The following is a 13,358-nucleotide window of genomic DNA, read 5'->3' on the forward strand; positions in this document are numbered from 1 at the left end:
CTGTTAATAATAGTCTAAACAAAAAGGAGATTGTTTTTCTCATACGAGGAGGTCCAGAGAGGTCAACAGTGGCTGACTTTGGTTCAGCTTCTAAGTGTCACCATCAGGGTCCTATGCCCCATGAGCCCCTGGTCTTTCCTGTATGTTGGCTTCTCTTCTCATACCTATTACCTCAGGGTTGCAATGTGGCTGCTGCTGCACCAGGCATGTTGTCTGTCTTCTAGACAGGAAGAAGGAGGAAGCTAGGTCTCTCACCAGTTCTGTTTTTTCCTTATCAGGATAGACTTTCTCAGATGCTTACCCTTCTCCCATCACAGACCTTGCATGCAAGGTCATCTGGGAAGTAGAATGTCTGTCTGGTTTCCAAAGTGTAGAGAAAGGGAACGGAGAGAATTGGGGAAGGTACCCCAACACCCGGTATGGTTAAGGGACCCACAGAGAACATCACCTCCTCCATATCTTGGATCAAAAGAGTCTCTTTAGACCTCTCCCCAGGGCCTACCCTAAGATGCTGTGGACTTTGACCTTTCTGTTGTAAAGGTTGCTCACATCTCCCTGGGGCTGTTTGGTTTTCGCTTCCTTTGCTCTAGTAACACAGCATTCTGTTGCTTCCTAGGACAACTTGTGATGGGACCCAAAGGGGACAGAGGATTTCCCGGGCCTCCAGGAAGTTGTCTTTGTGGAACCCCTACGAATGTGAATAACCCCTCCTACAGGGAATCCATGTATGGGTCCAGCTCCCCTCATGTTCCTGTGGTAAGGCTCCTGGGAGAAAATCTGGTGGTTATCCATTGGGACCTCTCACCTGATCCTCCAAGAGCTTGTAAAAGCCTTTTAATAAACTGATTTCCTCATTATACCTGGTACACACTCATTATAGGAAATTGGAAAATAAGGGAAAAATAAAAATCTAGGAAACCAAGTTGTCCATTTGGTTGTGGGTCCAACTTGAGGTTTTTTTGTTTTGTCTTTTTTTTAAGGACAAAAAATTATAGAAAATTTTAAGTAAATGCAAAAGCAGAAGAAATAGTGTAATAAACCTCTATGTACCCTTCACCCAAATTCAACACATATCAATTCCTGGTTAATCCTGTTTCCTCTTTATACCCACTCACTACTGCCCACCCTCCCTTGGATTATTTTGAGGTAACTCTGGACATTAATTCATCACTTGAATGGATGCATAATCATCCATCCATCATGCGGCTGTGCTGTGATTTATTTAACCAGGGCCCTGTTGTTGGGTACTTGTACGGTTCTCCCAGGCTTTTCACTAATGTAAATAAAACCGTAATGAACACCTTTGAGTATAACAGTTTTGTTAAGACTCCTTTCCAGATGTTGAATTACTTGATTAGATGACATCATGTTTTTATTTAAGTCTCGGGAACATTTTAAATGTTAGAAAAATTTTACATTGTGGACATTCTTATTGCAAACCCAGACCTTAGGAACTGGGTTGAGAAGATGTGGGAATCAGGACATCCCTCCCGACTTCAGGAGGATCCCCGGCATGTGATATGCAGACTCCCCCTCCCCATCGTTAACCAGCCCAAGGATGGAGATTCTGTGTCCTCTTCCAGCTTTTCCCCTGACCCCTATAGAAGTGTTTTCTGGAATCCTCACCAGTGTGTTCTCTGGCAGATTTTTGTGGTCAACAACCAGGAGGAGCTCGAGAGGCTGAACACCCAAAATGCCATTGCCTTCCGCAAAGATCAGAGATCTCTGTACTTCAAGGACAGCCTTGGCTGGCTCCCCATCCAGGTACCCTGAGGCAGACACTCAGGACATACCCGAGGAAAGAAGGGCCACGGGTTGGGTCTAGCGCAGAGCTTTCTGCAGTCTGTTTCCGTGGAAGGGCTGGGCACCCTCCTCTTCTCTGCTTCTGAGCAGTTCTCCGTTCCCCCTGCCCGCCACATAGGACCTCCTCTTGGAGCCAGGGTTCCAGACGGTCTCCCATCCCCACACGGCCAGGATGCTGTCCTGATCTGGCCCAGCCTTCCCGCCAAGTGCAGAGCTCTGGGCCATAGGAGAGGGGTGCCTTTCCCATCCGGAAGGAACCCCCCCACCCAGACCCGGGGTCTCCATCCCAGTGCCAACAACCTGTCATGCCATCCCTAGTAATTGTCCTATGTTTCTTTGGCCAGGTGACCCCTTTCCACCCTGTGGACTATACTGTGGACCACCGTGGCTCCTGCGGGGATGGAGTCCTGCAGCCCGGGGAGGAGTGTGATGACGGAAATGATGACGTGGGTGACAGCTGCATCAGTGAGTGGTGCCTGCCTCGGGGAGGGCCTGGATGAGGGAGGGCAAGCCCCTGGATGCCAGCTGTGGTGGGTTGGGGTGATCTCCAAGCCAGAGGGAGTACCCCTGGGCTGCTGTGGGGACGGCCCTCCCATTCAGGCCAAATGCTGACTTTTTACTGCCCACGCATATCATGGTGGGTTAGTGTCAAGGGTCTTGCCCCTAGAGAAGCCACCAGTCCCTCCTTTTCCCTGAATCCTACTTCTTGGCAAAACCCACGTTCCAGTTCACGTTCTTTATCAAAAGATAAAGCTGATACAGAGTGAAAGATGAAAGGGAGAAGCCAAGAATTTGCATCAGGACTTTTACCAGATGGAGCCCTGGTGACAAAGCCCTTCTTAGGGGAAGCAGACTTCAGGCTGTGGGATGCTACGGGGACAGGCAGGCGGCACCGCACTGGAGGGTTTGCTTTCCTTCTTCTTTTTTTAATCACGTGACAAAAACAGGAGGTGGTGTGTAAAGTGGGGGATTTGGAGCCAGACGGAGTAGAGTTCGAATGTTCCTAGAGGAGGCTCTCAGTGAGTGGGGAATGGAGGGCAGTTCACAGCTCAAGTCTCACTTTCCTCCACTGAAAATTGGCTGTGTCGGTACTGACAGCTCAGCTCTTTAGAGATGCTGCGAGCTGATGTGCACCAGGTCGTCTGGGTGTAGTAAGGATTCAACGTCCCTTCACTGAGTGATTTTTAAGTCCTTGCTGTGAGGAGCCGGCCTGGCTGAGGGCCGGAGATGTGTAAATGAGCAGCGATGGGCACAAGGACCGAGAAATGGCTGGATCTCTCTCTCTGTAGCTGTACTTGTCGGGACAGTTCCCGGGATGGTGATCCCCGGCATGCCCGCTTTGCCTGGAGTCCCTTCTGCCCCTGGTGCAGACAGAGTCAAATAGGAGATCACACAGCAGGAAGGAACCCTGTAAAAAGAGGGTCGTGGAAGTTCTCTGTAGACGAGAGCCACCGTGGCCATCACTTGTGCCCAGTGCACAGTCTCCTGACTCTCACTCCATGGGAACCCACGGTGTGTCCTGTGAAGGGGAGGTGGTGTCCACGCCCCAGGTTTGAGATAGAGATATTGAGGCTCAGGGAGGCCAAGGGGCCTGCTCTTGTTCTGTTGGCTAACAAGTAGCTGGAGTGGGCTGGAGCTTGGGTCTCCTTATTCTCTGGCGTGGGATTTGGGGGGGCTGAGGGGGTAGTCCCCGGATGCATCTGAAGCTTTATGGGAGTCCGCTTAAGAGGGTGCATGCTCTGGGTGGATCCTTTAGGCCACACAGTCCTTACAGGCTAAGGTAGGCCTGTCCTACCCCAGCACCCTCTCAGGGCTACACTCCCCTGTGTCCCTCAGGCTGTCACCGGGCCTACTGTGGAGATGGTCACCAGCACAAAGGAGTGGAGGACTGCGACGGCTCTGACTTTGGCCACCTGACCTGCGAGACCTATCTCCCTGGGTAGGAATCACCTCGTGTGCTATTATGACACCCCTGCCTCCCTCTCTGCCTGCTTCTTCCTCTTTCCTTCACAAATACTTTTTTTTAATGCTGCTTATGCTCCTGGTACTTTCTAGACACTGAGGTAGGGTGACAAATAGCACAACACATGGTCCCTGCTCACCTAAGGGAGACAGGCAACACACACATAATGACCACGTGCCCTCTTAGGGTGCCTGAGTGCCTCTGAGGCCGAGCTGAGACAGAGAGTCACCGGCTCCATCCCGGACCCCTGGCAATCAGCAATCTCTACGTTCAGCTGTTGCCCCTGGGTGAGCAGCTCCCCAGTGGCTACCATGACCACATTAGTCTTCTGGAAAGTGGGTCTGGAGGAAGCCCAGTGGAGGATGGAGGTACCAGGGCATTTCCAAGAATCTAAGCATCTGTATAACCCGAAATCTCTGCAACAACTCCGGCCCCCAGGGCAGGACTATAGGTGCAGATGAGATCACACCAGCATTAACATCTAATTTTGCTGGCTCATGACTGTTCCAAGAAAACCCCGGGAAGTTAGTACCCCCTTCAGGGACCCCTCTACTTCTATCTGGGACTCTCCAGTGGGTGTTCACATTGACCTCCACAGTTGACATCTCCCAAGCCAGCTGAAAGACACTGGGCCTATGAAATGCAAAACCATACCACATTCCCCCTAATCCTCACAGATGTGGAGTTGTATAGTGTTGTAGGGAAAATGAGAAGGCTTTCCTCCCTAGTTCCTGCTTCCCTGTTGGTTCCGCAATGGATTGCTGGCCCTTCATACCTCCTAGGTCCCTCAGGAGTCCAGTCTCTTCAGCTTTTGCTTTCAGCCCTATTCCTCTGGTAAGCTTGGACCCAGGCCCTCAGCAGGGCTGGGAAATAGACACCAGTCCTGTCTTTCGGTCACCCCTCTGTCCACTGACTCTGTCCACCCCTCTGTCCTCTGTCCAAGGAATGGAAGGCATTCCTCAATGGAAGGCATTTTCCTCAATGCCCACCCCCAAATATACACCAGCGTCTCGAACCAGGCTGGGGGAACCACAGATCTGTAGTTCCAAAACTCCAAGCACTTTAGGCTTGGCCAGGGCCCGACTGTATCTCTGTGTCTGTATGTACTGCCCTATCCCTGAAGTGCCCTATCCTCTGGCACTTGCCAGAGAGGTGGCAGGTCTGAGCTGGTTGATGGCTTCATGGAGACAAGTCAGTGTAGATAACTGGACATGGAACACAGGACTGCATAGAGCCTGGGGCTTACCCACTGGTTCACTGTGGTTACTCATGTAATCTCTAGAAGCCTCAAGGGATGCTTGTGAATATGGGTATAATGTGTAACCATCATACGTTAGCACTTGGGCTTACAGAGGTATAGGCTGTGCTGTCCAATCTGGTGGCCCCCGGCCACACATTGCTATTTAACTTCAAATTAATTAAAATTAAAAATCCAATTATTCATTCCTACTAACCTTATTTTAAGACCTCAGTAGGTACACATGGCTAGAGGCTGCCGGCCTGGACCGCACAGAAATAGAACATTTGCATCAGTACAGTATGACCAATGGACCGCGCCTGGAAACCTTTCAGGTCTTGAGAAGGGAGTGATTCTCTCAGAGATGCTGTGTTAAGAACATGGTTACCAACTCTTTCCACCCAGATCCCTCAGCTGGGCTCAAGGGGCAAAGCCGCAGAGGCCTGAACTCAACTGCCCCAAGCCTCTTACCCCAAATGAGAATGAGAGCACTCTCTGGCAAACCCTGAGGCCCTTAGTGAGGTAGCAGTAGTGACAGCTGTCTGATGAGGGTGGACCAGAAGTCACCAGAGGCGGCCTCAGAACATGCCTTGGTCCTGAGGCCTGGGCAGGAGCCATCGTGCCCGCTGCCCTGCGCGCACCCTGACCCATATCTGCCCCCCCTCAGGTCATATGGGGACCTGCAGTGCACCCCCTACTGCTACATCGACTCCACGTCCTGCCGCTACTTCACGTGAAGGGCCTTTGCGGAGAAGGCAGGCTGCATCCCACAGGATCGGCAGCAGCTTTTCTACCCTCATCAAATTGACTTCACAGCCCCCGGTCCGGTTTCCGTCACCGTCGTGTGACAAAAATAAGGACGAGCTCTTGCTGCTAAGACATGCTTTTAACTCGGTCCAACCGGAAGAACTTAGGACCACTGCACCCTGTCTTAATCTGAGGTACCGGAGAACCTTCCACATGCCCCCGCTGGGAACCGTTTTCCCATTGCTACCATCCAGCCAAATCGCCGACCTACAGTGCCCTTTTTCTTCGGAATGTTACCAACCCAGACCGTGGACTTGGCTCACAACTGTTATCTACGCCTAGACCTGCAGGGCTTTTTGAATTTGTCGTCATCCCATCTGGGTCATGTGGTGGACAGGACTCCCCACTCCTCTGACCTCCAGAAATGTGGGCATTCTCACCCGGGGCAGCCGGCCGTCAGGTCTCTCCAGGCCTGTGAACCACAAAGCAGGGAAATGAACCCGCCTTCTTGGAGTGGCTCCAAGCTCTGCACCCGCTGAGGAACCCCTCAACTGGCCACAGCCCAGCACAGCCTCATGTGGATGCAGCTCCCCCAAGAAGGGACCCAACTGTGAAAAAGCCCTGAGAAAGCCACCAAACCGGTGCTCTGCCCCTGGGAGAGGGCGGAGGCCCAGCTGGGTGCTCAGCTTGTGAACAGAACAGTGGCCTTCCTGCTTCTCAGTGTTTCCCAAGAGGGTAGCTTCTATAGTTTCACCATCCCCAGCACCACCTTGACCTCGTGGCTCTCAGTACTTGGACCTCTGTCTTGTGAATGCCCCTTATGTCCATCTCTTGTCCAGGAGATTCACCACCAGAGGGTGTGACTTCCTGAGTCTACACTTGGGCAGGCTTTTGGTGTTTCCGGTCCTTAGGAGAATGCCACCCCGGGTCTCCCCGTATGAGGCCCTACGACTGAATACCTGTTCTAGGCAGAGACCATTTCTGTCCTGAGCTCCAGCGCCTGGCTGCCTGCTGACTCCTGTGCACACCCTGTGACCTTCCCATTGTGTCTCTGGAGTGCAGAGCCTTGTGTCTCTGGGGCTCGTGTGCCTGAGCCCCTCGTGTTTCTGCAGGGTCATTAGTCTGGCATGACTGTGAGCTGCCTTGTACCACCATCTTTCCTGAGTGGGGCTGAGCTTTGTTTTGGAAAGATGTCTCCCCAGTGGCAGACCTCAAATGGGATTTCCTTGTTTGTTACCAGATGGAGGGACGCTGTTGAGCTTTTGTACAGAGCACTTTAACGTGCCTGAGTCTTGGGGACTCAGCAGACAAGAGCTTCTGGCCCAGTGGGCCATCACTAGTGGTCTGTAGCAGATGGGATCAACCTGAAGGTGAGGTCTTCAGGGATGGGCTTCAGACAAGAGCTTCCGGCTCAGCGGGCCATCACTAGTGGGTCTGTAGCAGATGGGATCAGCCCAAGGGTGAGGTGACAGCCCACCAGAGATGGGCACACTGGCCAGCTGGGTTCCCCCAGGCTCTACTGCACACCTTGGGGGTGATGTTGCTCCCATGAAAGCTGCACCTTCATGCTGGGATCTCTGGATATCAAGAAATATAAGCGGTTTGTTTCCCCACTGTGGCTTTTTCTTCCCTGGGGGTTTTGGACCAGAGTCCCAGCATTACTGGTTGGAATGAGGGGTCTGAATTCACTGTTTCTGAGGCTCTGCAGAGGGTTCTAGAATGTGGAGCAGTCCCACTCAGAGACAAGGGAGGAAACGGAGGTTGAGAGATAGGGAGGGACTTAGCCAAAGTCACAGAGCCTGGTCTGGCTAACCTAGCCTCACCCCAGCCTTATTTTAGGACCCTGTTTAGAACGAGATGGCATTCCAGCCCTGCCCTTGGACCTGGCACGAGGGGCCCTGTCCTGGGTCTCTTGCCTTAGAGGGTACCAATCTGGCCCTCCTCTGGCCATGACCCTCCCCACAGGGCAGGGAGTCTGTGAGGCCAAGGCGATATGCCTACTGGACACCTCTCTCCCAGACCGTGTTCCAGGTACCCAGGAGACCACAGCTCTCACCCAAGCGGTCCTGAGCCTGAGGCCTCTTCCCCAAGTCTGCCTGCCTGAGTGTGACCTGCATATGCCTGTAAGCACGAGGGGTGACCAGGGACAAGCTGTGTTTAGAGGTTGCAGACGGGGCTCGGATAGGCGGGCTGGAGTTGCCACAGAGATACACACGAGGCCCCTCTCAGTGTGGGCTGGGCCTTGCTCTCCTCGTGCTGCCACAGAACTTTGAGGAATCTAAATAGTCCATATTCAAACCCAGCCTTCTAGGTCTTTATGAAGGTGTGACTGACAGGTAAGCAGAGAGAACATATTTAAGAACACTCTGTTAGTTTGATTATAATGTAAATACGTAGACATTTGGTGTGTGAGCCTCCACCTATGCTCTTGTAACCAGATCCCACAATATTAGAGGGGTCTGTCTCCAAGTATTGCAAGGGGGGTTCTGAAAGGCCCTGAAAATAAAAGGGTTCAAAGCCACGTGTTTATATATATGTATATGATAATAGTAGTTCTCCCCCTGTGGAATTGTGAAATGGAGAAATGAAAGATGAAGGAAGATGGGCTGTCCCCAGCCCTGCCCTGAAATGCTAACTGTGGTGGAGGGAGCAGGTTCCCCAGGAACAGGGGCACCTGTAATAAGCAGGCCAGGCGGCCACAGGATAGGTAGCTAGATGTTTCCAGAGAGCGCTTGCTGGTCCTGTGGGGAACTGAGGGGCCACAGTGTAGAGGGAAGGACGGTGAACCCGGAGTCCTGGCACCTGGGCTCAGGCTGGGTTTGTCGCGTCTCACAGCCTCCATTTCCTTACCCGGAAGAAACTGTAACAAGGGCTAAATTTTCTTTTGGCTTTAACAGCTTGTGGGTGGGGACGCTATCCTCCAGTGGTGACAGGGCCTGCCTAGGAGTGGTGATGGATTCCTTCAGCTGCTCCTGAGGCTGTCACATGGAGTGGCTGAAAATATCATAGGGTCTTCAGAGGTGCAGTTGGGTCGCTAAAAAAGGCTATGCCAGCTTAGATGCTTTTGTTGGTAGGTGGCAGAAAATCCAACTTAAATATCATATAAACCACAGGGTGAAATTTATTGGCCAATATAAGGTAAAAACTCCAGAGGTAGGGTGGAGATCAGGCATGGTTCAATCAAGGCTCCCACTCCATTTCTCTGCTTGAGCTGTCCTCTCTGCTATTTGCATCTCTCCTGTTAGTTTGATCCTTGGGGTGGTCACAAGCTGACTGTTACAGTTTCAGGCTTACATCTGCACCCTACGATATCCAGAGGAAGAGAGAACATCTATTCCAGTGGCTCCCAAGACATTTTTTTCCAGAAGCCACCCCAAAATCTTACCTTGAGCCTCATTGCCTGTTTGGGGTCACATGCCCATTCCTGAACCAATTCCTATTGTCAGGAGAATGCCACCTGCTAACTGGATTACAGCTGGGTTCCTGAACCCACAGGGGCAAAAGCTACAAGAACACTCGTAGCCCACTCCCTGGCGACTCTCCAGAAGTAGATGGGCTGTGTAAGGAAAGGGTGGCTACTGGATGACATAGTGGGGAGCAGAAATGGGGTGAATGGGTGCTGGGTACACAGTGTCCATCACAGTGGCCGTCTCTGGTTTTACTTTTCTTTTTGGCAGGAATAGGTGCTGAGCCACTTGAGGCAAACATTTGGGAAGATTCCTCACACCCAAAAAGCTCTTGGCTGATTCTGATAGGTCCACTCGAGAGAGGCTGCCTCTCCCAGGGAGGCATAGGTAGTGAAAGAGGTGGTGTAGTTTGCTTTTGGGAAAAAAAGGAAGAGGACTGGACTCACGTATCTGGGTTTGAAGCCTGGCTGTCACCAGTGCACTGTTTAATCATCCTGCATAATTTACTTTTCTGTTTTTGTCTTTATACTGGGAATAATAGTACCTTATTTTCAGGGTTGTGTTGAATTTTAGTGATTATATGGTTAAAATTTCTGACACCTAGAAACTCTTCAGGGAGGGCTGGGTTTTATCTGTGTCATGATTATTTGGTGACTCACACCAAATCGGTCACCTCTTTGGGACCTGGGGTCTCTTTCTTCCCCCTTTGAGGCTGGTTGCATGAGTCCACTTTTGATGGCAGTTTGGACCACAGCCCTTACTACAAGTCAGTGAAAAAGAGCCGTGGTTCTCACACTTTGCAGCACATTGGCCCATTTGATGAATACCACCAGGGATGAACCAACAAAACTTTTGTAGACCAATAAAATTAGGTTTGCTGACTTGCAGAGGGACACCGAACACCAGAGAACAATGGGGCATTTCACCAAACCAAGAAAGACCAGATTATGATAGGATCTGGGGGGAGAGGTGGAGTATAGGTAGAAAGTGAAAGCAGCATTGTGGGGACAGGCTCAAAGCAGAGCAGGCAGTGTATAACGGGGGTCAAGATGAAGCCTGGACTAGGCAGTGGACCCGGGTCCTGATTCCTTGGAAAACTACAAAGTTAGTTGGGAAAAAAAGCGTGGAATGTTATGCCTGGAAATCCCTATCAGAATTTCTGTATCTACGGTAGAAACTGAAACTTCTTCTCTGTGTCAAAGTGACTCACGTGGCTCAGGTCTTCCAGGCAAGAGTGGAAAGTTTCAATCTTACTGATAGCATTGCACGCTGCAAAATTTTGTCACAAAAGTTCACCGTGATTTTTGTTCAGGTTGCAGGAATAAAAAGCAAGGCTGGGGCCGTCACTGAAAGGCAAGCAGTAGTCCCTCAAAAGAGTGATCATGATACGGCAGATCTGGCAGGAAGATTGCTTCCCGTTAACTTTGCAGCTGGCTTTATCAGTGTCTGCTGTGGCACTCTGATGAATGCCAGAAACAGGGCCGACTTTTCCTCTCTCAGTCTGGACTGGTTTTTAACCCTTTCACCAGTAACGGAGGCCCAAGCTCCGTTCAACTGATCCCCAAAGATCCAGGTCAGCCCACAGGCTCCTAACAACCAAGGAAGCACAGGGATGGGGTTTGGCCCCAGAAGTCTTTATCCACCTGCAAAGCCAGCTGAATGACAAATTTGTGAGCAAAGTACGGTCTTTAGAGGAAACTCGGTAACTAGTACTTAGAAAGCAGTGCTTGGAAAGATGGTAGGACAAATTTTCTGAGCATCATGGGACATACTGGTCATCCATCACTCTAACATGGGCATAGAGGACACATGGGTCGAATTGCTTACGAATCTCCAAACCTCATAATTAGGGCGACTTCTGCTCCAATGACTGCCTTACTTCAGTTATCTCCCCCAATCCCTCCTCTATTGTGAACCAGTTTCAGTGAAACTCAGATCTTGCATTTGGTAACAATGAGCTCACAGATCAAGTATCTTGGCAATTCATCAGGGAGATTGTTACACTTCAGCAGCCCCCAGTTGCCACCCATGGGCCCAGAGGCTCCAGGAGTGTGGGTTCCTCTCCAGCATCTTCATTTATAACCATTCCAAGAGGTTGCAAATCACACAAAAGTAATGGGTTAAGGACTGTCTCCACCCCTACCCTGGGGCATAGAGGAAGTGAACTCACATTGCCTTTATCAGAGGGGCTTTCTCTCTGGGGGGGCTCACCTGAGTTCTTTTCAGCCCAGACAGTTAGAGTCAGACAAGTTTACAAGAAACAACCTCACTAAAGGAAGAAATAAGCTATTTCCCCTGCTGTCTATTCCCCCTTGTCCTACCACCTTTATAGATGGGAAAGGGGGCCCATGTAATCATGAAAATCTGCCAAGATGCTATTACCTCAAGAGAATTGAATATGTCATTATTTTGGTTCCTGTAATTTCTTCAAGGACAACGAGGAAGTATCTTGCCATCTTTCCACTCCCTTAATACCTCTTGTAGATGTTGGGTTTTGACGTTCCAGTTCACAGAGTACCATACCCCACTGCAGGCACCACTCCAGGTTATCCTCAGTCTAACACCTGGGATGGGAAGTTGAAAGCAGTCATACCATAGTCATCACTTGAGGCTCACCAAGGGAGTCTGTTTCCTTGGGGCAGAGGTTCTAAAGCTTTAGGGTTTATCAGGATGTCCTGAAGGGTTTGTCACACAGATTATTGGGGCCCACTTTGGAACTTCCGATTCAACAGATCTTGGGGCGGGGTGGGGTGGGGGGGACTTGATTGTATTTCTAACAAGGTCCCAGGGGATGCTGATGGTACTGGACCAGGGACCACATTTTAGGAGCCACTACTCTGGGGAAACATCTCATCTGAGAACAATGGCCGTAGACCAAATACACTGGCGGGGGGGGGGGGGGGCGGGAGGACTTTGGGTAGGTGGCTTTTTACATGCTCTTCCATTAAGGACATAGGATCTGTGTCCCTCTTGAATCCAGGTGGGCTTTTGATTGTTGGAGCAATAGAATACTGTGGATGTGATGCTGTGTGACTTTCCAGGCTAGGTCATAAACAACCAAGCAGCTCTTGGGATGCTCATTCTAGGAGAAAGCAGCCATCACGTAAGAAGACCAGTTACCTTGAGACTGCTGTGTTAGAGAGTCTCTGGCTGACAGTCCTAATGAGCCTGCTTCCAGCCATCCCCACCACGGTGCCAGACATGTGAGTGAAGCCAGTTTGAATTCTCTAGTCCTGCCCATCTGCCAACTGAGTCCCACTGAGTGACCTCAGTTGAAGCCAGAAGAATTGCCCTGCCAAGCTCTGTCCTAAATCCTAACCAACAGATTCCATGAGATAAAATGTTGTTTTAGCCACTAAGTTTTAGGGTAATTTGTTACTTAGCAATAGGCAATGAATGGTGCTCTAGGTTGGAAAGGTTGGAAAGGAAGCACGCTACTCTGAATAGGGCAGAGTGCCAAGTCCAGAGGAGCCTTTGCTTGGTTTGGGTGCCCTCTGCAGGAACCATGGACAGAAACTGGCCTTAACCCCTACGTGGACTCTTATTTAACTGGCCAGGAGAAAAGCCAAGTTGAGGAAGGACTTAGTGATTATATGGTCCAGTGTTGTCAACCATGGTAGAGACATGGCGTACGTGGAGGAAGTAGATTGATTGCGGTGATCGCCCGAATTCTCACGCTTCTCTGTACCTACACCTTGCAACTCCTCCCGTCACCTGGCAGAATGCACTGTATTTGCCCACCCCTTGATTCTGAACTTGACCCTGTGACTTGCTTTGGCCAATGACACGTTAGCAATTGTGACAGAGGCGGTTGTTTCCTCTCTCACTCTAGTGTCTCTGCCTTTGCCATGACAATGTGCTGGGCTAGGTTGCTAGAGGGTAAGGCACAAGGAGCCTGCCTGAACTGCTCCAGCCGTGCTGGCCAAGTCCTCCTAGATCAGCTGAGTCTGCAAACTGCCAGGCATATGGAGTCCAGTCAAGACCAGACTGTCCAGCCACACCCAGTCTTAATCGCCAATCCAGAGTTGTAAGCAAAATAAATGCTTATTTTAAGCCACTGAATTCTGGGATGCTTTGTTACGTGTCATTGTGTGGCAACAGTTAACTGAGGACCACACTCCCTTGAGTGAGGAATGGACACCACCACTTCCCCACTGAGAGTCCTGGTTCAAATCTAACTCCTATTTCCACCTGAGGAAAT

General features: G+C 50.7%; 1 protein-coding gene and 1 long non-coding RNA gene across 5 annotated transcripts in view; both read left to right on the forward strand.

Moving 5' to 3' along the window:
- COLQ (collagen like tail subunit of asymmetric acetylcholinesterase) overlaps positions 1-13,358 on the forward strand; it is a 76,821-nt gene that overhangs the window by 52,244 nt on the left and 11,219 nt on the right. For 2 of the 4 annotated variants that reach the window (XM_058729849.1, XM_058729850.1), the window contains exons 13-17: positions 617-756; positions 1,645-1,764; positions 2,148-2,268; positions 3,640-3,742; positions 5,671-8,271. In XM_058729849.1, the coding sequence (XP_058585832.1) occupies positions 617-756; positions 1,645-1,764; positions 2,148-2,268; positions 3,640-3,742; positions 5,671-5,740 (554 nt within the window). In that variant the 3' untranslated portion in view covers positions 5,741-8,271. Of the gene's footprint in view, positions 1-616; positions 757-1,644; positions 1,765-2,147; positions 2,269-3,639; positions 3,743-5,670; positions 8,272-13,358 lie in introns of those variants that run through there. The other 2 variants (XM_058729846.1, XM_058729848.1) reach the window with 1 other exon arrangement.
- On the forward strand, positions 11,916-13,219 carry LOC131511809 (uncharacterized). The gene is made up of 2 exons (XR_009261753.1): positions 11,916-12,360; positions 12,990-13,219. It is a non-coding gene; the product is annotated as an uncharacterized LOC131511809 (long non-coding RNA).

The sequence above is a fragment of the Neofelis nebulosa genome, chromosome 5, assembly GCF_028018385.1.
Source record: "Neofelis nebulosa isolate mNeoNeb1 chromosome 5, mNeoNeb1.pri, whole genome shotgun sequence".
In the NCBI taxonomy this organism is placed as follows: domain Eukaryota; kingdom Metazoa; phylum Chordata; class Mammalia; order Carnivora; family Felidae; genus Neofelis; species Neofelis nebulosa.